Genomic DNA, 23,160 nt, shown 5'->3' with positions numbered 1-23,160 from the left:
CACACACACACACACACACACACTAATTGGGATATTGTGAAACTGCTGTTGAAATTAAGTAATGGGTAAACAGAGGAGTGTCTTTGCATGCGGCCTGCTGGGAGTAACGCAGGAGGAGCGTGTGCTTCTGTTTTCACCATTATTGATATGCGTGCATCAATATAACACACAAATGGTGTTCTTGGAGGAACGAGTGCTGCAGGGTTTACTGCAAAAAAAGGGGAAATAGCATGAAAGAGTTCAGCTGCTCAGCCCTTCATTAGAAAGGGGGAAACTTTGAGCACGACTTCCTGTTACTTTTACCTGGAGGTTGGGACTGCGCTCTGGAGAGGACGCGGACCCCTCCAATCTGAAGTTGCCCCTGATGAGAAGTGCAGATGTGAGTATACGTGTATCACCTCTGCTCGAGGGACGGACCCCGACTGCCATTTGTGCTTCTACCAAACAACAGGTCGGAGCACTCGGCCTTCCTCGGGCCCCTGAGGGGAGAGTGTCCTATTAAGAGACTCCACTGTCCTGCAGTGAGACCTGCAGGGCTGTGACTGGGAGGAACAGCCTGTCAGATCTGAAGCTGAGTGTTGGTCTGTTATTTGTCCATAACAAGCATCACAGCAAGCACATGTGACACCAGCACAGCCCACTTTGTAATCCCTTCATCCGATCTGTGGCCTCTTTGGACACTCAGCAAAGAGAGGAGCTTTCAGCTTGAGTTAAAACAGGTGGGGTAGGATGCTGGGACCATCTGGATCTGGTCTCCCAGAGAAACCGGGGACATTTGGTCCAGTTAGCAGCTACAGCTGCCCGTGGCACTATGGACCTGTCCATCAAAGAGGCAAACGTAACAGGAACGCCCCCTTATTTCCCACAGACCCACCTGTCTGGATAAGGATTTTTACAGGATACACTTCAGGTTATCCAGGTTTGTGTTTCCTCCCAGGCTCAAGATTTCACATGTCAGGTGAATATTGTAGCTACTACAGCAAGCCAGTGTTGAACACAGCTGTTCTCAGCTGACTCGGACATTTGATCTGGGTTTTCATTGGAGGCCGCTGGTGTTTGACCCCTGCTCTCCCACTAACTCTGCATGCTTCCACTGCACGTCAGTGATTTATGAGATATTTATTTTTGCTGCATCTGCAGGCCAAACCATGGATGTTGGAACCAAAGCTGATGATTTTACTCTATTACAATCACACACCAGCACCTCTGCGGTACCTTGCGTATTCCCTCTGACGGGCTGGACACGGAGTAATCCATGCCGTTGTTCTTGCTGATGGTCCTCCACAGCTCTGAGTAGGTGCTGTCCTGCTCCAGAGGGTTGGTGCCTTTGTTCCTGAAGTAGTCGTAGACCGCCGAGTCCCTCACAGTGCCGTAGTCCACGTCGATCTGCCTCGCCAAGTCCTGGAAAGACCTGGAGGACAGAAATGGAAGGGTTGTTAAAAACAAACTAGGTGAAGGTAAGAGGTGAAGCACGGGTGGAGGACATTAGACTGGAGGAGGCTCGTGTAGGGCCATCTGAGGCTCAGTGCACACGTCCAGTTTGCAGCCGTGACCTCAGTCATACAGCAGTCGGAGAGTCCAAGGTAATTACCAATCATAATCATTCACATGTTGTCACGTCATTATATTGTTTGCTTATGCTCATCTCTTCATACCTTTCTAAAGTCTGTCTCTGTGTTTTCTTTCTACGGTGTGACAAATTAACTGGAAGTGTATGGATGTCTCCGGACGCCTGGTGTGACGGTGAACTGATTTCAGTGTTTTACAGGTTTGTGGAGACGTGGAGCCTGTGGACACTGAAGAGGTGGGAGACTGGTTGTAATCAAGGACACCGCGAGAAGAGCTGATTCGTTCTTCCATCGCCTTCAGGTGTTTGAGCGGCTCGCACTTTCTGTCATTTTAATAAGAAAGTACAAACAGAGCTCCACATAGTTCAACGGGAACACAAAGACAATTTTAAATCTGTATCAGCAAACCTATGACAAAGAATTCAAATGGAACGCTAAACTTCAGGATGAGGTCCAAAGAGATGTTGTTGCAAGTGAAGGAGGCCTAAAGACCTAAAAGACCTAAAAGACCACAGGATCCTCTGAACTAAACCTTCACCAAGTCAAACACACTCTCAAAGAGTTCAGAGTCTTTACAAATGGAAATACAGAGTTTACAATGAGGTGCAAACCACTGGACTTACACCCAAGAACACGAAGACATCTGAGCGAAGCAGCCCAGGTCCAGACAGGTGGAACTAAGATCACCAGAATGATGGGACGAGAAAGGCACAGAGAAAGACAGAAAATCTCAGGATCTGAAGTTTACCACATCATCTGCCAAACATGGAGGAGGTAGTATGACAGTATGGAGCCCAAACATGTCCCTGATGTCATATCACTGGTTTGCATCAGGTTGGGACCTTTGCAGTTTCTGCTTCACTTGGTAATTTCTTTATGTTTGTATTTATTTTTTCTGTCGAAATATTGTGAAACATGAAAACGTTTTCCAGAGCCACCCAGTGGGCCAAACTGGAGTCTTTGCACGGCTGATTCCAGCCCCTGGGCCTTATGTTTGACATACCCGCTGTAAGCCAGTCGGTTTATTAATGTTTCCATCATAAGACTTCAAAGGGAGGCTCGGTCTGAAGGTGCTGCGGCTGACCTAATGTGGTCCAAACTGAAACAGCTCGATGGCAGACGAGTGTTCGGAGGTTCCCCGCCAGGCTAAAAATACTTTAAACACACTTTCTGCTCAGATGCAGTCACACACTAATTTGTCTGTTTTTGCTTTGTTAAAGTCTGTGAATCGATGCGTTTTGTTCTCTGGAGGAGTCGTCTCGCGCCAACAAGGCCTCGCGCTTCTTTGTTCCTGCTGCGATTGATTCCATCGTGTTGGTTCTGTAATTATGTTTAAACAGTAATGTGTGGAATAAACAGAGGTCAGCGTGGGTCATTGCTGGGACCCCCGCTCCTCCCTGCAGGCTGGGATCTGAGACCACTTCAGACCAAAGAGCGTTGTTTTAAATGAACCGACAGGAAACCGCAGTCTGACGAGTGCGCTCGGTTAAAGTGCCGGCCTCTTCAGCGAGGGGTGTCACCCAGCCGGTGTAAAAGGTGATTTCTGACCTGTGGAGCTGGAGTTATGTCCTGTATCTACACCTTCTTCTTTTATGTACAAGTGGGCGGGAGTTTCACTTCCACTTGAAATCTGAGAAACATCCTTCCCTCGTCTGCAGCTTTGGTCCGGACGCCCAAAATGTTACTGTAAATCTGACATTTGTCACTTTCTGCTTGAATGTGTCATGTTCGTTCATATTCTTTAAATGTAACCTCATGCTGTCTCCTCCGTGGCTGATTTAATACGTTTTTGTTTTTAACATACAATCTGACTTAAATGAAATGCTCTTATTGTGAGCAATTTAAAGTAGATTGTTGAGCTCAACACAAAAATTTGCTTCCATTTTATTTATGCAGCACCAAATCACAACAACAGTCACCTCACAGTGCTCTCTATTGTAAGTTAGAGATCGTAACACAGAGAAAACCTCAACGATCAGACGGCCACCTGTGAACAAGCACAAGCGACAGTGGGAAGGAAAAACTCCGTTTTCACAGGAAGAAGCTCCGGCAGAACCAGGCTCAGGGAGGGAGATGGGACAAAGCCAGCCAACTCATAAGGACTCAGGACAAACGACCAATCAGACGGCAGTGACACTAAACTAATCTGAATAAAGAAGTTTTATTTCAGCTTTAAGGCATTTTCTGCACCGACTTCATCTCCGAGGCCTCAGTATTGATGACAAAGTTGGAGATGAATCGACGGTTTTAAAATAAAAAGTCTTCTTTTTGTTGTGAGTGTGTACTGACCGTTTGGCTTCAGCTTCACACAGCCTGCGGAAATGAAAGTAAATAAAGTCCTGCTGCACATATCAATAATAAATACTCGGATATGACCGGCGGGCGTGAGCATTCACTGTTGTTGTTTGGACCGAAGCAGACGCCGTCTGAGTGAAGGTGAAGTAAACGTTTCCTGAAAGGCAGCGTTTATGATTCGCTGTGCGGTTCGAGGCGTCAACGAGCTAAAAGGGAAACCTGACTTTGTTAAACGATATTTATCATTATTATATTTTACTTTCTGTTCCTCATAACTGTTAATGTCCTGATCTATATTTATAAACAGAGCCTGCTGAGCCTTTGAAATAATAAATCCTGCACAGACACGCGTCATAAATCTGAGCGAGGACGCGCGTTCACGCGTCGCTGCGTCCACACGCGCAGCTGCGGGCTTGATGTTTGTCGCTCTGAGAGGAGACCGCTCTGTTGTCTGAGGAGATTTTAAAGGAAGTCTGCATCACGTGCAAATCTGCGAGTGTCAGTAAAAGCAACATTTCAGCATTTAGGCGTCACGCTGTTCAATGAGCCGCCTGTCACGGAGTGACGCCGCCGGCCTGCTGATGGAAATGTCAGCGGGGATTTGATTCCCGGACGAGTAAAGACAGAAGAGGGCGGAGCTGAGCTGATATTAATGGCTGTTTTGAACCTTCAGACAGGAAGTGAGAGATAACGCTCCGCACGCACCGCCCAGATAAACGGCGACGTACCTGAGCTGTGCATTTGTGCCGAGCGTGTCACAAGTGTACTCGTGCATCCAGAGGGTGTGTGTGTGTGTGCAGTGAAGACAAGCTAAACTCCTAAACAGAGCGAGGAGCTGCAGGACTGCTCTTGAACTTCTGGAGTAGCTTTCAACTACTCGCAGTGCAGAAGAATCCAGATTCACTTTTTCTCTGACTGAAGTGAGCCGTTTTACTTCCTGTCTCTTTAAGGACCCCGCCCCTTCCTAAAAGCCCACTTTCTCTTGATTGGCCAGTTTGCTGTGGCCTGCTGAGGGGCCGTCTTCGGTGTTGATGAGCTGCTCGTTTTGTACTGGAAGCCAGATGTGTTGTACGTGTGATGAAGTGCACACACTTCCTGTCAGCACGATGGTTTAACTGGAAACTTTTTCCTGACGTTGTATCAAAATCCTTTGAAATAAAAACTGATTTGAATAAAAATCTGCTTCACTTCAAATGAGTAACGAGAGGTTTCAAAGCAGTGATTTCTCCAGTTGTCTAACAGCATTGTGCCACATTAAAGATGACTACAGCTCTCTAAACAATGATTTCAGGCAGGACTGGCTGTGAGTTAAACCTGAATTTTGGACTTTCAGGATTGATCTCCGGATGCAAAGTGAAGGTCGGCCACTGTGAACACCCCGCAGTCCTCCTGCAAAGCCTTCAGACGTCCTGATTAGTGTTTCATCTCCAGTAGCCGTGGCAGCACGGACGCCTCGCTCCAGCAGCTAATCGCTGTTCTGATCTGATTGGCTCCGATCGAGCTCGTCCACCTCTGATTGTGTTGTTCGGCCGTGAATGCAGAGCAGCATTAATGGCCACTCCGGATGCCGAACGCTCTAAAGGGAAACGGAGCTGCTGAACAACAAGGGCTCGGAGCAGTTGGGTCTTTGAACCTGAAACCCGGGCAGAGCCGCACACAGCGGCGCGATGATGGCCGGTGACGATATAAAAAGAGGCTCCGGACTTTGATGTCGGACCACTCGGGTTTTATCGAGGTGAAGACGACAACAAAAAAAGAGAGAAAAATGAAATATTGCTTTTGATCTGATGCCTGCGGCGCTGGGTGGGAGGCAAACACTCGCCAACGCCGTTGACGCCGCTCACGCTTCAGCACTCGAGTGTTTTTGGGTTTCAGTGAGAAAAAAACACACTATCACTGCGGTACAAAGAGCCCGAGTGGAGGCCTCATACCTGACTCCACTCGGGTCGCTGGGATGTCGATTTTAAAGTGATAAGCTAAAAACTTTGACACTTGAATGCTGAAAGTCACTAACTAGAAAAATTCTTTCGATTAATACGTAGACGACTAATTAACCACCTTTGACCTCAAAGCAACAAGTCTGAAGTCGGCCTGCAGAACGAAGCTGGGACTGAAAGAAAGCTTCAACAGATGACGTCGCCGCGTACTGCACCTTCTTCTTCTGCAGTGTTTCTTTCAGGAATCTGCAGAGCTCGACCACGAGGAACATTCCCTCCCAACATGCACGGATCGAAATTCTCTTTGAAAATCAAGACGAGCTTTTTATTCGAGGCGTGGCTGAGTGGCGTGAGGTTAACGTCCTGGTACTCAGGATCTCGTCTGCTTTTATCTTCTCACTTGACTTGACTGGTCAGGTGATGGGAAAGAAAATCAGCACCTCCAGTTCGGAGGTCGTGATTCTCAGCCTGAGCCCTCCGGGTCGGGGTGCTGATGCAGGGAGCTGAACGAGCTGGACGGTGAAGTCGTTGACTTAGCAGCCGGTCTGCGAGTTGGGGTTCATCACACTCTGACACACCCTGATACTAAAAAGTATTTAAAACATGAGGAAAGTTGTACTTTTGAATATGAAGAGCTGCTCCAGGCTTCTCTTTATGAACTCCAATTTTATTTAAATTTAAATCTGAATTGTGAAGCGAACGAGGTGAAATATCCTGGAGGATCAAACTCAGGCGCAGACTGTTCAACACGCCGTGTCTGCTCAGGCGGGCGGATTTCTTCTGAGTGTGCGGCTCCTGTAAGCGGACACACTCCTGATCTATAAGCCGTTGCTGACCCATCTCTGCACATTTGCAGAAAAACGTCTGAATCAAAGTCAAATATTTCCCACTTTTGCGACTCTTCTTGTTTTTCCAGGTTGTTTCTGGAAACGAGAGTTTCTGACCCTGTGATGGGTTCGTGTTTGCCTGTTTGTTCAAACAACACGGCTCACGGTGAGCCCTGCTCGCCTGGAACATTAAATTACTGTCAGTCGGTTCGCTGCGATGAAGGGGGTCAGCATTATCTGTCCAGCTTAAAAGCTGCTCATTAGATGTCTGCAGGAAATTTATTGAGCTGTGCAAAAGTTCTCAGAAAGGTTAAAGAGGCCGAGCAGAAGTTTGAGGAGGCGGAAATCGTTGTTATCACTCAGAGCAGCTTTGTTCCTTTTGGTCATGAAACAAAGACTTCAGTGAATTTTGGTGATGCTCTGTGAACTCAGGACAGTTTATTTCTGTATTTTTGATGTTTGTTCTCCTCACAGATCACAAGCAGTGTGTGCTGAACTCTGCAGCGGAGAAAGTGCCAGAGATGCCACAAACTGCAGTTCCTCGAATGTCCACTGGAGGCTCACTCCAGCCCCGAGTCTGTTTTGTTCTCTGCGGTTAATTTTTTCCATGACTCACCCGTTTAAACTGTATTAAAGCCTAAAGTTGGCATCATTAGGGGCGTGGCCTCAGAGCAGACCAAGGACACGCTGGAGGAGGCGACCTGGTCCCGGATGAGCTGAAGACAATGCTCAGACTCCAGTGGGTTTCCAAACTGACCCGTGTGAGTCAGGGGTCTCCTTCATGCTTTGAACCTTTTACTGCGGTTTCCTGTCGAGGTTTCTTCTAAACAGCCTTTTTTAAATTTCCTGCCTCATATTTGGTGAACGTGACGGACGAGTTACTGGATCAGCTCGAGCTCCCGTGTTCGCCCAGAGGAGTCCGCAGCTATCGTTGCATTTCTTGCGTAACACACTTTTATTTATTTTTTTCTTAGTGCTGAGGATTTAAGTATTTATGCAAATCACACGTGAACTTTCACCATCTCCAAACTTTCCCTCTCCTCGGCTTTTGGACGAGTTGCAAAATCCGCCAGCGCTCCTCGCCACGAGGTCAGCGCGTTCTTCGTCAACAGCGAGAGTGTTAAATGTGAAAAAGACTGAAGCGGCGAGGCAGCCGGCGCTGGTTAGACGGGCTTTTTTTTGCAGTGCATTAAATACTTGAACTCAGCCGCTGCAGCGTGGCTCCTTCATGAAGAAATATTCAAGCCGAGAGCCGTTTCAGCAGCGCAGGCGAGCCTCTCGATCCATCCGCAGATCAGCTGCACCTTCACACCCTCCTCTCTCGGGGTTTGTTAAATCAGAGAGGATGAGCAGCCCGTCTCCGGCCTCCCACAGCACTGATGTAAATCAGTTTCTTTAGTTCCCTCCTTAAGGTTAAGAATCGGCGGGAGAAGCTCCCGAGGTCGGCCGAGCAATTAACACGGTGCTGCAGAGGAGCGGCGGCCACGTTCAGCCGAGTCAGGCGTCTCTTTAAGAGCCGAGCTTCCCGTGGACGGAAAACGCTGTGCTCGCTGCTAATTAGCCGCCGCAGAGCCGACGAGGTCGCTCAGTTACAGTTTTACAGAACTGGTCTTTAGATGTTATAATTTATTCAGCAGAAACTCCAACGTGTTTATCGGCGCAATGAGGAAACAGCTTTAATTAAGTATCCACAAATTTGCTTAATGTCTGGTCTCTGTTTTTCAAACCGTTACATGCCCACGGCTTCTTTGTGGCGGGAAAAGACGAATAAATCACGGCTGGTAAACACAGTGGGACTCCCACCTCGCAAGACACGTGTGGAGACTGCAGTGACGGCTCCACGCCACATCAGCTCACAGAGACTGTATTTAAAAGATGGACAGAGCCATGTGACGTCACTCCTATTAGTAGTTTGTCCTCTACTGCGTGTCGTCCACAGTTGGTTTCGTTGTACATGTTCAGTACAATAAAAGTCTATTCTATTCTACTCTATTCTATTCTATTTGAACCTGTATGTCACAAATGAGGAGCAGATGAAGAAAGTGAAGAAGCAGCCTGTGTGTGCACGTGGTCTTATCGTGGTAAATGGTTAACAGGCTGCTAGTTACAGCTTTTCTCTCTAAGTGTGCTCTTTGTTATTGGTGTGCCTTCTTCAACCAATCACGCACGAGCCCATGACGGCCTCGTCTAACATCGTGCATGCACTCACGGTCCGATGGACGCAGCATGCAGACTGCAGTAGATGGGCATTGAACCACCGACCTTCTGGCTGCTGTAGCTCAAGAACCACAGTTGCTCACTAACTTTCAAAAGATTGCAGCAATTAGTTGTTCTGCAACGCACGAATCCCCGACCCAGCAATCAATCAATACGAGCAGATCCACAGCGCTACGATGTCCCTGCGTCGAGGCAGGATTCTGACTTGGAGGCGTTCAGTCATAATCCCGCAGATGTTAGCTTTGGATGGGAGGCTTCTGTCCTGTGCAGTAAAGCAGTGGTGTGGACAGTGTCTGATACTCTGAATCAGGACGTACCGTTGCAGGAACAGCTGCAAGTCTCTAAAACCCTGAACCCTATAAATGTACTCTTACTGGACAGAGCTCAGCCTGACCTCTGAGATCATAAAGACTGAGTGAACTTCCTCCAGCTGCAGAGTCCTCGCTGAGCACTGATCCCGACAAAGTGCTGCTGCTTCACAGAGTCCGAGACTCGGAGAACCAGACACACAGAAGTTTCTGCTCTCATGTGTTGCTTTCTACAGTTTGGGTTTTAGTTATAGTTTCATTTTTGCGTGAGAGCCAGAAACTTGTGGTTGAGTTGGAGTTTGTTTCCTGGATCTGGATTGGCTCCACCTCTGCTAACATCTGGCTGTAATCTGCTCAGAACGCTTGGAACAATCCTGCTAACAACCAGACAACGAAAAAATGCACATAACGTCACCGGTGGAGATGAAAAACATCAAGATCCAATGAAAATCTTTTTTACAGTCAGGTTTCAGGAAGTGAAACTCTTGATCACGTGTGTCGGGCATCAGCATGTTTCTCCGAGGAAGAGCTCGAACCTCTGAGCCAGCGTGCCGTCCACCAGGATTGTTTCATTAACGTTAGCTCAGGTCAGTTCTTCCGTCCCTGATGTCTGAGCTCGCGGTGCTTTAGAAGCAGGTCAGCGTCACCGACCCCGGCAGGAAGTGCTGATTGTGGCAGAGCGTGTGATTGGCTGATGGAAGAAACCCATCGCTGTGGCAGGATGCTGTGTGTGTCTGCTCGGAGCGCGCGAATGAAAGATGTATGTTTACAACGTTGGGAGCTGCAGACAAACACGCTCAGCAAGCTGTTCATGTAGTGGTGTGTTGTGTGTGTGTGTGTGTGTGTGTGTGTGTGTCGTGTGTGTGCGTGTGTGTGTGTGTGTGTGTGTGAGTTGTGTGTGTGTGTGTGTGCGTGTGTGGAACCTCACCGTATAGCGTGATCCATGCGTGACACGGTGAGGTACGCCGCCAGGTTGGCGGTGTACGATGAACAAACTATGAGCGTGAAGAGCCACCAGCTGCCCATGACGATCCTCAGAGCGACCGATCCCACCACACCGTCCCCCCTCACACGCACACACACACACACACACACACCACACACACACACACACACACACACACACACACACACACACACACACAGGTCGTTATTCAGACGTCGGGATTTTCGAGTGTCGAGTGCCCATTTTTAAATCATGCAAGTGTTTGTGCCCACGAGCTGGAGTGGGCGTCAGACCTGCGACCTCTCAGCTGCTCTCGGCAACCAGGAGCCCGCGTGTCACCTGATCCAACCGGCAGGTGAGGGCGGTGCTTCATCACAGCGAGCCGAGAGGCTGCGTCTACACAGTGTTAGGCCTAAAAGGTTTCCCAGGCAACCTGCCAGCCCATAATAGATGCAGCTGGATGCATCTGCAGGGAAAGCGTGTGTGTGTGTGTGTGTGTGTGTCTGCACTGTTTTACGTCCACACTGAGGACATTTCAGGGGCAGAGGTGACGCTCAGAAACAACAGATTTTGGAGCGAGAGGAAGTTTTTTCTGTTACAGAATTCTTGGAAAGTGTTCACAGAGAAGTTTTTGGAAAGTCATGACATTTAAAACACTGAGGACAAAGTCACAGTCAAGCATGATGACTGCTCGAATTCCTGAAAGAGGAAAATTCGAACACGGGAACGGCTGCCTGCTCCGAATCGTCCCTAACGGCGTTCCTCTCGATGTCACCTTTCGCTCACCTTGCTGCACGAACGCTCCGTAAACGATCCAGATGGCGCTGTGCAGGGTGCCCGACCCCGCTCCGTTAGCCGGCTGACCGGGAGGTGCATTCTGGGACGAGGAGCGCAGCGCCTGCAGTCTGTTGAGGAGGAATATGAGCACTCCCACCACGGGGATTGCGGCGGCGATGCAGGCCCAGACGGCGAGGTCGAAGGGCGCGAACAGAGAGAAGATGTTGATCTTCTCTTCGGGCTTTCGGAGCAGGATGCCGACGCTGTAGTCCAGGTAGCGCTTGCTGAAATCGACCACGTTCTCCCGTTCTGGCGTGATGGTGATGGCGGACACCGCCAGGTCTGCTCTCTGCAGGGCGAGGGAGAGGAAGGGTTTTCGTTCACGCTCCAAAGTGACCGAGTGTAAGAGAACAGAAAGGTGGTGCAGGCCCTACCTTGTTGATTAGATCGCCAATCATGCCGTTCCACGAGCCGTTGGGAAGCCGACTTCCATATTTACTGTCCGCTACCTGAGAGGAAGGAGAAGAAGAAAATCAGCGAGTTTATTCCAACGTCTCAGAAGCTCGTTTATATCGGCCCGAAAACAAAAGCCTCTCCTCTGCAGATGATCTGCCAGCTGTTTGACAGCTGCTCTGTCAAGAATCTTTGAGATAACAGGAAAGTTGGAGATTATAATCAATGCAGCTCCTTGAGGCGACAGTTGTTGTGATTTGGTGCTGTGTAAATGAAATTAAACGGTATTTTAAATGGTGAGATTGGAGCTGAGGTGAAGCTGAGTTAGTGCTCAAACCAAATGACAGACTGCTGGTCAGCCCCACCTGGTAGATCTCGTATTTGAAGCCCAGGATCTTGGCGAGGGCGTCCAGGACGTCGATGGAGAAGCCTTTATATCTCTTCGGCTGCCCGAGGATGTTCTCCGCCACCATGACAAAAGGATCCTCCTGCAGTGAGAAAGAGCAGTGAAGAAAAGGGCCGAGCGATGTTGCGCGTTCAACAAACTGCAGCTCCGAGCAAAAACACCGAGAAACAAAGAGCGAGATCAACTTTTGTCAGCCTTTAGAAGGAGAGCGCACAAACGGTGAAAACTCTCCAGCTGAGTTTGACTAGCTGAAAGTTTCATTTCATGCATCTTAGAAATGGACCTAAAAAATGCAAAAATACCCCAAAGCTGAAGTTTACTCGGCTCCAGCTGCACTAAAGAGAAAATCTGCTTTGCAAGCCCAGACTGAATATCCACAACAGGGCGATGTGACGCTGCCTTTAATGTGCTGCAACAAGACAACGTTTGTCTTTTTGTTCAAAGCTTTTCAGCCGTTCGATCTCAGATATTAAACAGAATCATCTGGATTCACTTGGTTGTTTTTTAGGCGGCACCAGGTGTCTGCAGGAGAGGACGTGTTCACAGGTAGTATAACTGCACGTTTAGCTATGATGCTAATACAGGGCAGGTCACAATCTACAGTTATTCCCAGAAAGGCGTCGTCTCCTCATCTTCTGAATGATACGAACCTCCATGTTTAATAATCAGGGACTGTGGGGCTGTTCCCACAGGCCAGCCTGAGAGGCTCGCTTTGACTCTGAGCAGAGCCTAAAACAACAGCGTGCTCGGGATAAAGAAGGTTCACAGAGGCACATGCTGTGTTTCTCCGTAGAGAAGCACAGGTGCCGAGTTTGGTGGTTAAAGTGTTGAGGGCAGGTTTCTGGCAGCGTGTGACCTGAAGTGTTGCAGCTGCAGTGGATGAATGGCAGGGTAAAGGTATTAGTCTCGCTCAGTTACACCTGCGTCTCCACGCCGCTGTGCCGGCACGAGAGGAAGTGCTGGAGGAAGCTGCTGCTGGTGTTTCTAATCACAGCGACCGGAGGAGCTGCTTAGACCGAGGAACACGAGCGAGCGCGGAGACTCGAAGCTGATCAAACACAACCTAAAAACGTACAAAGCAGTTCTTCTATTGGCTGAGAGCTTTCTGTGGATTCTCTGGGGTTTATTTTGTGCTGATATTTTTGAGATGCAGTTGAACCGACGCTTAAAGGACTGAACTGAAAATGCTGTAATAATAACAACAAGTACAACAACCCTGGAGTGGATCTATCCATGGTAACGCAAGCAGCACGGATGTAAACACGGCGCTGCGATGCTTCACTGTTTATGCTGTTGATTTACTCGCCATGCAGCGCCCGCCCTCCTCTGGATCGCACGCTCTTGGAGCTGCAGGGAGCATCAGTGAATGCTAACAAGAGATATTCAGCTACTGCAGATCTTTATCATGCACAAAGCATCCGAGCACAAAACCTCGGATTCCAACAAATCTCATCTGACCGAGGACACCGAACACTGCTGAAGGAAGGGACATCTGAAATACCCGATTACTCTGATTACCCTGACTACTCCGATTACCCTGATTACCCCGATTACTCTGATTACCCTGATTACCCCGATTACTCTGCTGTCACCGGGACCCTTAAACCTGCTTCTTTCTAATGATCACAAAGGACCACCCCTTTGCTTACAATAAGAAGACTATGAGGAAATGAAAAGTCTTGACCTTTGACCTCGTGTTTTCTGGTCAGCTTGTGCTCTCCTTTCTTACAGGAAGATGGATCGACTGATTGTGTCCACGATAGCGTCCACTTACCAGTAACGTGACCACTTTGACCGTGACTCCCTGCATGCCGTTCTCTATCCGGCTCTCCTTCAGGCTGCCGTTCAGGCCGTGAACCGAGTCCCACGTGGCGAGCTGCGGGGCAACAGGAGACAGACTGTAAACAAACAATGTACAGTGGAGACATCAGCCGCAGCACACTGAGATGCGATCGGTTCGTGTGTCCGCGTGCGAGCAGCCCTCCCGGGGAACAAAGCGCGGTGGAATCATGCCGAGCCCCCACGCTGCCCGGCTCACAGGCTGCAATTTTACCATTTACTCCTCGGCCTCATCAGGTTTCAGAGCGCGCCGCTGCGAATCAGACGGAGACAATGAGGCCAAAAAATGTATTAAATGAATCAAAATAAGAGCCTGCCAGAAAACCACTCCGGTGTGGCTTCATTGTGCACATTTCCAGCCACACACAAAACCAACCTGACCTAATTAGGTCCACAGCCCCCCTAAAAACCTCCCGCCAGCTCCAGCAGCGCTCTCAGAGGCCCAAACAGCCTCTCAGAGAGCATCACGAGTTCATCGAGCACACTCACACATCACGGCTCACTTAAATGAAGTCTTCTTACAGATTCTCCCCTTTGAAGCTTAACAATGAAAATGAAGTGCGTTAATACGAGCATCCCATAATAGCTTCAATGTAATTCTCGATGCCTGCATAAAGTAATCTAATTACAGCAACACCTTCTTTTGAGTAAATTTAAAAAATATAAAAACTGACAGATTCACTGACGGGTCACAAACAGGCGACAAAGTCAGAATTCAGATTTTATTATTTCATGATTTCATGAAAAATCAGCCGATAAAGACACTCCTCACTCACAGGTGCAAACTCACCTGTCCATGCAGGAAGCAGCTGAACACAACTCAGAGCCACAGCAGAGAGAGGTTCACATTATTGATGACTGAGTACAGTCTGAGGAGGCGGCGGCTCCATCCTTTTAAAAACTTTAACAGAAACCAAGCAGGTCAGACAGTTACTGATCTTTCTTTTGGTCAAATCAAAATAAATACATGAATTCATTAATAAGACAAGAGTCTATGTTGTATTTTATTGGCATAGTTACCAATCAGTTAGTCAGTGAGAGACGGGCCGGGCACAAAGTATTCATATCTGTACAAATACTGCACTTCCTTACTTATCCAACACAAGTTTGAAATGAAGTCTTTCATAAGAGCTTCGGATTAAGGTCTGCTCACAGCCCCGAGGAAACCTCCAGAGCTGACCGTCCTCGATGTTTGCACACGTACGACTGTAATGTCACAGGTTTCACTGTCAGGATGTGGAGACTCACAGAAAGTGAGATTACCATCTCTCACTCATGTACTGTGAGCACTTTCTGCTTTCTAAAACAGATGCATCCTGACATTTTCTGCCTTAAAATTTGCAAAACTAAAATTACACTTTTTAAGTTCATCTTATTCTCCTTTAAGCTTCACGTTTGAAGTAAAGACTCAGGCAGCTTCAAGCTGAGCGCCCACCTTCATCTCTGAGGTTCAGACCAGACTGTACGTCGTTACTGTCAGCAGAAGATATCTGACTTTATCACAGTTCATCTGCGACTATCACAAACAGCTTATTACAGAAGCAAGTATGTTAAACGCGTTGAGATGAGGTCACTGAAGCTGTATTTCCTCCTGTTAGGTGTGACTGCAGTATTATAGTAGAGCAGGGCGATATGACCAAAATATTTATCACGATATACATTTGAAAATTTGTGATAACGATATGACTGACGATATAATTGACACTAGACAAAATACTTTACAACTCCACAACTTTATTAGTGCAAAAAAACCCCATCAATGTATTTTCACTTAAACAAGCAGCTGTTTTTTATGTGCATTAAAGTTATATAAAAATTAACATGAATGCAAATTCCTCGCTGACAGTTTAACCAAAAGGCATTTCCAGTGGAAACTGGCCGACATATCCTCAGCATAACCATGTATAATATCCACAAAACTTAAAAAGAGGTTATACACACACAATACGGTAACATTATGTTGAAGCACAGTACGTATCACTCCGCGAGGCTCCGCCTACGATAGCCGTAATGCTCCGACAATCCATCAAGCGGTGCGGCTTCGTAGCTTAGCAAAGTCGTACTGAAACATTTGACAGATTTTCGAGCGCCGTGCACATAAAATCGTTTTCGAGGTCAGTAAACACAACCAGAGTTCATACATAAGGCACACGGGATTATAAGGGGCTCTGTCGACTTTCAGAAAAATCAAAGGATTGATTTTAAGTGCGCCGTATTTTCCAAACAACACGGTAATAACGACGGCCCGCTAGCATGCGCTACCAAAAATAGTGCTTTGTTGTGTATCTGACGGACGAAAGCTAAACCAGTTCCACACCAGTGAAGCTGCAGCATTTTTACAAACCAGTTCTGGTTCATCTGTTTCATTCAACGATCCGCTCTCGCTCTTCTCATTCTGCGTCCATGTGCGTATGTAAACAAAGGCACTGCACATGCGCGTTTTACCCATATTCTATCGCCATATTTCATTTTCTTATCGTTGCCCAACATTATACCGTGAACGGTATGATATGGCCCAGCACTAGTCTCTAGAGTTTAACCTTAAAAATCTGAGTTTTCCTTCCATGTTGAATCTGATTGTCTGGCACAAACATCTCTGTGAAGGACTCGCTCTGACTTCTGGGGACAGATTTTCAGAGCAGACCGAGGATCGATAACCTCCCTCAGTCAGAGCAGGCGGCGTTTTTCACTTTGATTTTTAGCTCTTTGCTTAAAATAAATGTTTGCCATTAGAGCCTCTCCGTCCATTTAGCTCTCTGCGTTCGTCCGTGCCTTTTTCAGTTGTTTCAGTCACCATGGAAACACACAAACAGACAAAAGCAGCCTTGTGTTGTCCTTCCTGTGCAGGGAGGCGGTGTGTGAGTTTCTGTTTGTTATTGAAGACACACACACACAGATTTATCGATCAGGTGGGATGGTGGAGGCTGAAGGTTTGATTCTCTTCCACTTCAGTTTGCACACGCTGAGCAGTTTTGCTTCTTGTGAAGGAAACAGAGCTTCACTGCAGCTCCGTGATGAGTGCACGCTCATTGTGTTGCACAATTACACAAATCAGCTCACGAGCAGCTTCATGCAGGATCATAATAAATGGGGAAAGAAATCTATGGAAGGAAAAAACAGGTCAGTGCTTAGAAGCCGGAGCGCTGAGCCGTGCAGTGTCTAACGTTAGACGGTGGTTAACGTTAGCATGCTCGCTAACCTCTGACAGGACGTTTTAATTAGCGTTGTTGAGCTAAACACGCGGCGCGGTTTGTCGTGTGTGGAGCTGTAAACATCCAGCCGGGGTCGCTCGGTGACACGCTGCCAACACGACACGAGCGCCTGCAACCAACCGCTTTGCTAATGATGGTGCTGCAGTCACATGTAACGAGCAGCTGAAAGCTGCACGGCTGCTGCATCGTCTTTGGAAAGCAGGAAAAATATCATTAAAAATCAGATATGTAGGTGCTGTTCTCATCCTCTGTATTCAGCATTCACTTTGGACACAGTTTGTTAAAGCATTACTGAAAGACTGGAAGTTAAAAATGTTTTTGCATTTGTACTGCGATAAAACAGCAATGAGACAAAGTCAGTCTGCTATCAGTCTGCAACCGAATGAGTCAACCTGGCAGGCATCTGTCTGGAATACAGGTATCACATCCAGCATCCAGCCAGGACCTCACAGATCTGAACCAGAAGTTCAAAAATCTGCAAATAGTGACGTAAAAGCTGCAGGACAGCAGTTTAACTCAGAATACAACCAGCTGAGCCCTCCACTGCAAAGAGACGTGATCCATATGTAAACTGACCGGGATTTTATGCTACGTCTTAACCACAAACCTTTTTCCAAACCCAGCGACGTGACCTGCGGCGTAGCTTTGCTCACACTTACAGAAACGTAACGGCACGTCAGGTCAATGCGGCCCAAGACTGTTGTGATTGGTCTGTTTGGTACTTTGTGTAAGTAACACAACTTACTTACACTGACGCAGGTTACATGGTGGGCTGTACAAAGAGTCACCGAAGTCTAAATCAGGCCCGACTGACTGCAACACGCTGGCGATCAGTCTGACTGCCTGACCCTGATGGTTGGAGACAGGTCGCCTCTTACCAGGTGACCTGAACATAAAATAGTCATCGCTGACTTCCTGTTGCAAGTGTTTGCATTCATTCTGACCAAAACACTGACTTCTTAGATGTTGTGTTAGTTACAGCCATGCCGAACTTTCTGCTTTAATCCCGTCTCGCAGTGCTCTCCTTGTTTGGCTCCAGCCTCGAGTGGACATTAGTGGAACTGCAGTTCTGGTTGCTTCTCAGGCCTTGGAAAAATCCAGCTTTTGATGGTTGGATTTAGCTTTGCACACCAAAAACTGATAAGTGGTACCAGGCGTCAGACACAGCTGGTGTTTATAGTTTAAACAGAGAAATAGGACAGACATGAGGAAGGAGTCTGTCAAGTCTAATAATCTGTGTCACACAACATCACGTTAGTCTCAAAGGGCTTCACAGCCTGTACGATGCCCACTCCGTGCTCACGCCCTGCAAACAAACACGGCGTCTACACGAGTTCAGGATGAGACGAACAGAATGAGCGAGGCGGCGACTGAGGCGGGGAGCGAGGCGAGGCTGATGGGGAAGCGGACAGAACGAGGCTAAATGGAGATGAGAGGAAGGAGGCGGAGAAGGAAGGAAGGAGGGAGCACTTGTTTAATAATCATGGAGCTATTCTGAGCAGCGCTGTCCTTTAGATGATCTCAGACCCTCGTTTTTCTTTATGTGTGTGACACAGTGGGGTGGTCTTCATTAACTCGCAGACACACAGAAATAATCTCCACAGTTTGAAGCACCAGCTCCGCTTCAAGTCTTTTCTTATTTGAACTGTTGGACCATCGCAGCGGGCGCTGAAATCGACCAGAAGAGAAGAAGAAGAATATGACCCCCCCTCCCAGCAGTGATGAAGTGCTTTTTGTTCCCTCTGGGTCGTCAGTGACAGTAAGACACAGCAGAGCTGGTGGGACGTCTGCTGCCTGCAGGCCAGAATGGGACATCGCCGTCCCTGTCGCATTATTAAGTGTGTTTGCAGCACAAACTCGTGAACAGATTCGGCGGCTGTGGTTGAAATAAGTCCACGATTCACGTTTGGTGCTTCCTCTAATGTCCTACAAATGCAATACTTCAGGCTTTGCAGGCTCTTAGATGGCATTAAATGTTAATGCTACAATGGAAAGTGTGATTTTCTTTTAAAGGCGGTGTCATGTAGCCTGCACGCATTTTACAATCCTTCATTTAACTTTCCCGCTTCGCTTGAGTAAACACATAGCCAACACACAATTATATTTAATGCCTCGCAAATCAAAACTGATATGAAGACATGCACCAGAAGTTTAAAGAAAAAGCAGAGTGAGGATGATTTCCCCTGGAAGCTAAACACGCACAGCTGTGCTCTCTGCTGGGATTTGGGTTTGGAGAAAGTGCATCACGTGCTGTAAATCAGAGGGAAGTCGGGTGTGAAAGGGAAGACATGACTGGATAGAAGAGAAGGCGCTACGGCAACGGTTAGAGCGCGTGATGCCACATCATCAAGGGAGGAGTGGCATGCTGGGAAAACTGAAGGGTCTTGAGATGGCAGATGGCTTTATGAGCTGCTGTGTCTCTCAACAGGACAGCTAACTGAGCCAACGGAAGCTAACAACACGGGAAGAAACAAATATTAGTTACATAGTTACAAAAGCTAGTTTCAAACTTTCAGACAGGAGCGCGACGTCTATGTGAGGATTTAACGCAGCACTGATGTGGGAGAGCAGGCACAGCAGCACAGCCCGAGCATCTCATTACAGCCCTGCTGTAGTTCGGCTCGCTCCCCGGCAGCACTGGTCTCTGTAAACGGGGCACTGCAGCACACCGTTGTTCAGGACTGACACAAAGCTGCTGCCAAATGCTAATGTGACAGATGACCTGCAGCCCGAAGGAGAAGGAGCCTACTTTTTATTCTGAGCTCGAGATCTCTGTTAACTGCTGCTGGAAGATCAAAAGAGACAAAACACTTTATGCTAATCAGTGTTTGAGTAAGAGGCAACAGTGACGGAAACCAAGCATGAACGACAGCAGCTGTAACAGTGACACAGTCCTGGCTGAAGGGGGGTTGCCAAGTGGTTTGCAGAGGCTGCAGTAACTGTATGGATGCCTAAACAGCTCAAATTGCTTAAGTTGCATGAGCTATACTTAAGGTTTTTCAAAAGGCTACGTAGAAGGCTAATCAGTGAGCCATCAGTCAGCTGGCACCCAGGTCAGCTGACCTGCTGGGGTTACTGGCTGAGGACGACTTTACGTCCCAGCAGAACAAATGCTGAAAAATGTTTCTTTTATCTGCTTTTAATTATCAATAGAAAAGAAAATGGTCTTTTTTCTGGCTATCAACACTTTTTACTGCACTTGAACAAAACTAAACTTTGAAGAAATAACGAAGGCAGTTTGTTCTGCACCAAAGAGGCGCAGCTGCACATCACCGTGAACACACCACCTATAATTCCTGACAATTATTAGATTATTAATAGCAGAAATAGATTTTCCAAAATGCCAGACAGTCCCAGGTGAACGGCCTGTCTTTCTAACTGCAGCTCGTTCTGCTGACTTACGGCAGCCACGTTGCTCTGCGCTGTGAGGGGAGCCGGTAATGAGAGCACGAGGACACAACAAAAATATGAGGCGTGCTCCGAGAATGTGTCGAGGGACGGTTGGTGTTTCAGAACAGCTTCAGCTCAGAGCACAACCATATCTGACGCTTCTTTTTATTCAATTAATTCATATTTATGTCCCCTGGATTTCTTGAAAACAAACTGATGATTCAAACTAATACCCACAAACCTAGCTGCACTGTGTGCAGAGTACAGGGATTATATACTGTAAGGATGGACTCAAGCATTAATAACGGACCTGATGTTATTTATCTTTCTGCAATGACAATAAAACAAACGAGTTGGTAAAGGTTACATTAAATGTCGAGACACACAAATAGAGCAATGCTGCCGAGCATAAACCTTTTCAGGTGTTAAACTCACAGCATAGCTCACACTTTGTGTGCTCTTCTACATCTGCTAACACTTGGCTAAAGACACATCATCCCTCCACATATCTGACGAACACCAACAATCTCAGTCTAAAAGGCCAAACCTCGGCTTTTCAGGAAGGTGGCGCCACCCACTGGTTTGTGACATCCAGGCCTCAAAGTGTAACAACGTTACGGTTTTATGAGCCAAAGAATTAGGCTAATCAGCTGATGCCAAATGGTTCAAGCGTTCTGTGGAAACGTACCCAAGCACACCCCAACCCGGTGACGTACATTTCGTCATGGATGTGATGGTATACTGATTCTTATACAGCGCTTTTCTACTCTCACGGAGTACTCAAAGCTCTATACAACATGCCTCATTCACCCAATTCTCACAAGCACTTTATCTACACTTAGTGCTTTCTAACGACATTCATACACATTCACACTCCGATGGATGCATCGGAGAGCAAGTTGGGGTTGGTATCTTGCCCAAGGATACTTGACATGCAGACTGGAGGAGCCAGGGATCGAACCACCGACCTTCCGATCAGTAGGTGACCTGCTCTACCTCCTGAGCTACAGCCACCCGTGATGCACGTGCCCCGGTGGCCACAGCAGAGTATAAGCTCGGCTTTAGATGCGAAGCTACACCCATGAATCAAATAAACGGAGAATTTCACTGAGCAAAGCTGGAGGTCAGACTTCCTGGACGGTCCTTTCGCACCATTAAGCGCACAGCAGATGTATTATTTGTCCAATAATTGCATTAAAACTGCTGTAAAAAGCTCCGGCAGCACCAAAGAGGTCTTTTAAGGTTCATCCACTCACTGTTTTGCCCACATACACAGTAAAAAAGACGGAACTTGCATTAAAACTGCTTGATTCTGACCGAGCATGAAGTGATGAACCGGCTGCTTTTCATTCAGCTGCAGTGTCTGCAGCCTTTCATGCCATGAAATGATTAGGTTGTGAAACTCGACCTTCATCTAATTCTTCAAAACTCTGAATGTGAACGTTTCCAAAGGAAACTTCATTACTTGAATTCATTCTTCTTTTCTTTATATCCCGGGCTGTCGGCGTAGTGAACCGACCTCAGCAGTAATTCGGTGATTACATAATGAATGCATGAATCTTCACCAGGTGCAGCTTTACCACATATTATTTTATTTCCACCCATCTCCTTTAAATAACGATAAATGTGAGCAATGGGGATCTTTGGGAGGTGAAGCTGGGTCTCGGATGGATAATAGACATCTGGGGAAATTAGAGGCCAGGTCAACATGTTCTCTGTCGTTGTGCGACTTGAGCCATCCCTAAGCAGTTTCTCTGCATCGTCCAGGGGGTTTCACCACCACGAGGAGGCATACTCTCAGTCTTCAATCATGTTTACCCCGGCGTCCAAGTAACGTGCACATGGAGACGAGGCCACAAGCTGCACACTGCCACTGATGGGCCGAACGCTAAATAATGAGAAGAAGGCTCCTGAAAGCTGCGTCATTGTTCTGCAGTGGTTGGATTCTGCTGGCGAGCCGGTGTTTGGACTCGACTCGGTGACTTTTCAGTCTCTAGCGAGGAGGTTTCAATTTAAAACAGACTATCTGATGAAGTGAGGCTTAAATCAAATCCCTGTCAATTCAGGAATCCTCAGAAACGCTCCACACAGTGTTCACTTCACATCCGCCTTCTGTCTTAACGTCGTGCTCTCCTCCCCGTGGAGGTCAACGTGGTGGATAAATCTCTCCCTCACTCGCAGCGCCGGCGCTCATGCATTATTCCCGTCCTCTCGGCTTCTTTCCTTTTCCTCAAATGTCAGGCCTCTCCCCCCTCCTGTCATCTGAAAGGCTGCACTGGCTGTATTTCTGTAGCTCACTCCCCCGTGGACAGCAGAGTGAAATGCCAGCGTTTGCTACCATTTCTCACCCCCCACCCCCTCTTTTTTTTTACTTCCACACCTTCACCTTCACCTCCTCCACATCCCTTTTCTGATTAAAGATTTAAATGGACTTTTATAGGGTGAGATTTACAGCACTGGGCCCATCTTCCCTCGGCTGTCACTGCAGTTATACATGTCCCAGAGATCCCCCGTCAGTCACGCCGTGTGGGCGGCTACTGTAACGTCTTCTTATTTCTGTAATTAAGTGTGGGCTCCTTGTTTGTTTATCTGCAGTAAATCATCTTTCTCGGTCGACCCAGCGGCACTTTGCCGAGCACGTACGGCCAGGATAATCAAAGGAGCCCCGCCTCTTCATTTAAGCCCATTAAGAACCGAGCGAGCTCTCTGATATCCAGAAAAGTGTCTGCGGTCATGTTTGCTACGGTTACACGCACCACAGAAAAGCTTATCGGCTGGACTCTTTGTGCCCTGAACTTTCTGCAAACATGGACAAAGATGAAGCGATCTCCAGCTGTGCTGTGTTCACTGTCTGTGCATGTGTTTGTCATCATCAGTGCTGGTCAAGTTACTTGAAAAAAGTAATCAGTAACTAATTACAGATTAGCTCCCCCAAAAAGTAATCCCGTTACTTTACTGATTACTTATTTTCAAAAGTAATTAATT

At 47.5% G+C, this 23,160-nt stretch overlaps 1 protein-coding gene across 3 annotated transcripts in view; it reads right to left on the bottom strand.

Moving 5' to 3' along the window:
* The window catches only part of grid1b (glutamate receptor, ionotropic, delta 1b), a 603,615-nt gene that overhangs the window by 33,424 nt on the left and 547,031 nt on the right, over window positions 1–23,160 (bottom strand). For all 3 annotated transcript variants that reach the window (XM_042224758.1, XM_042224759.1, XM_042224760.1), the window contains exons 9-14: window positions 13,509–13,610; window positions 11,694–11,816; window positions 11,310–11,384; window positions 10,883–11,224; window positions 10,081–10,217; window positions 1,216–1,411 (exon numbers count right to left, since the gene is read on the bottom strand). In XM_042224758.1, coding sequence (XP_042080692.1) covers window positions 1,216–1,411; window positions 10,081–10,217; window positions 10,883–11,224; window positions 11,310–11,384; window positions 11,694–11,816; window positions 13,509–13,610 — 975 coding nt within the window. The remainder of the gene's footprint in view (window positions 1–1,215; window positions 1,412–10,080; window positions 10,218–10,882; window positions 11,225–11,309; window positions 11,385–11,693; window positions 11,817–13,508; window positions 13,611–23,160) is intronic.

This window comes from Haplochromis burtoni, unplaced genomic scaffold (assembly GCF_018398535.1).
Source record: "Haplochromis burtoni strain Fernald_Lab_line unplaced genomic scaffold, NCSU_Asbu1 Contig_148, whole genome shotgun sequence".
Classification (NCBI taxonomy): Eukaryota; Metazoa; Chordata; class Actinopteri; order Cichliformes; family Cichlidae; genus Haplochromis; species Haplochromis burtoni.
This window is presented reverse-complemented; position numbering and strand designations above follow the sequence as displayed.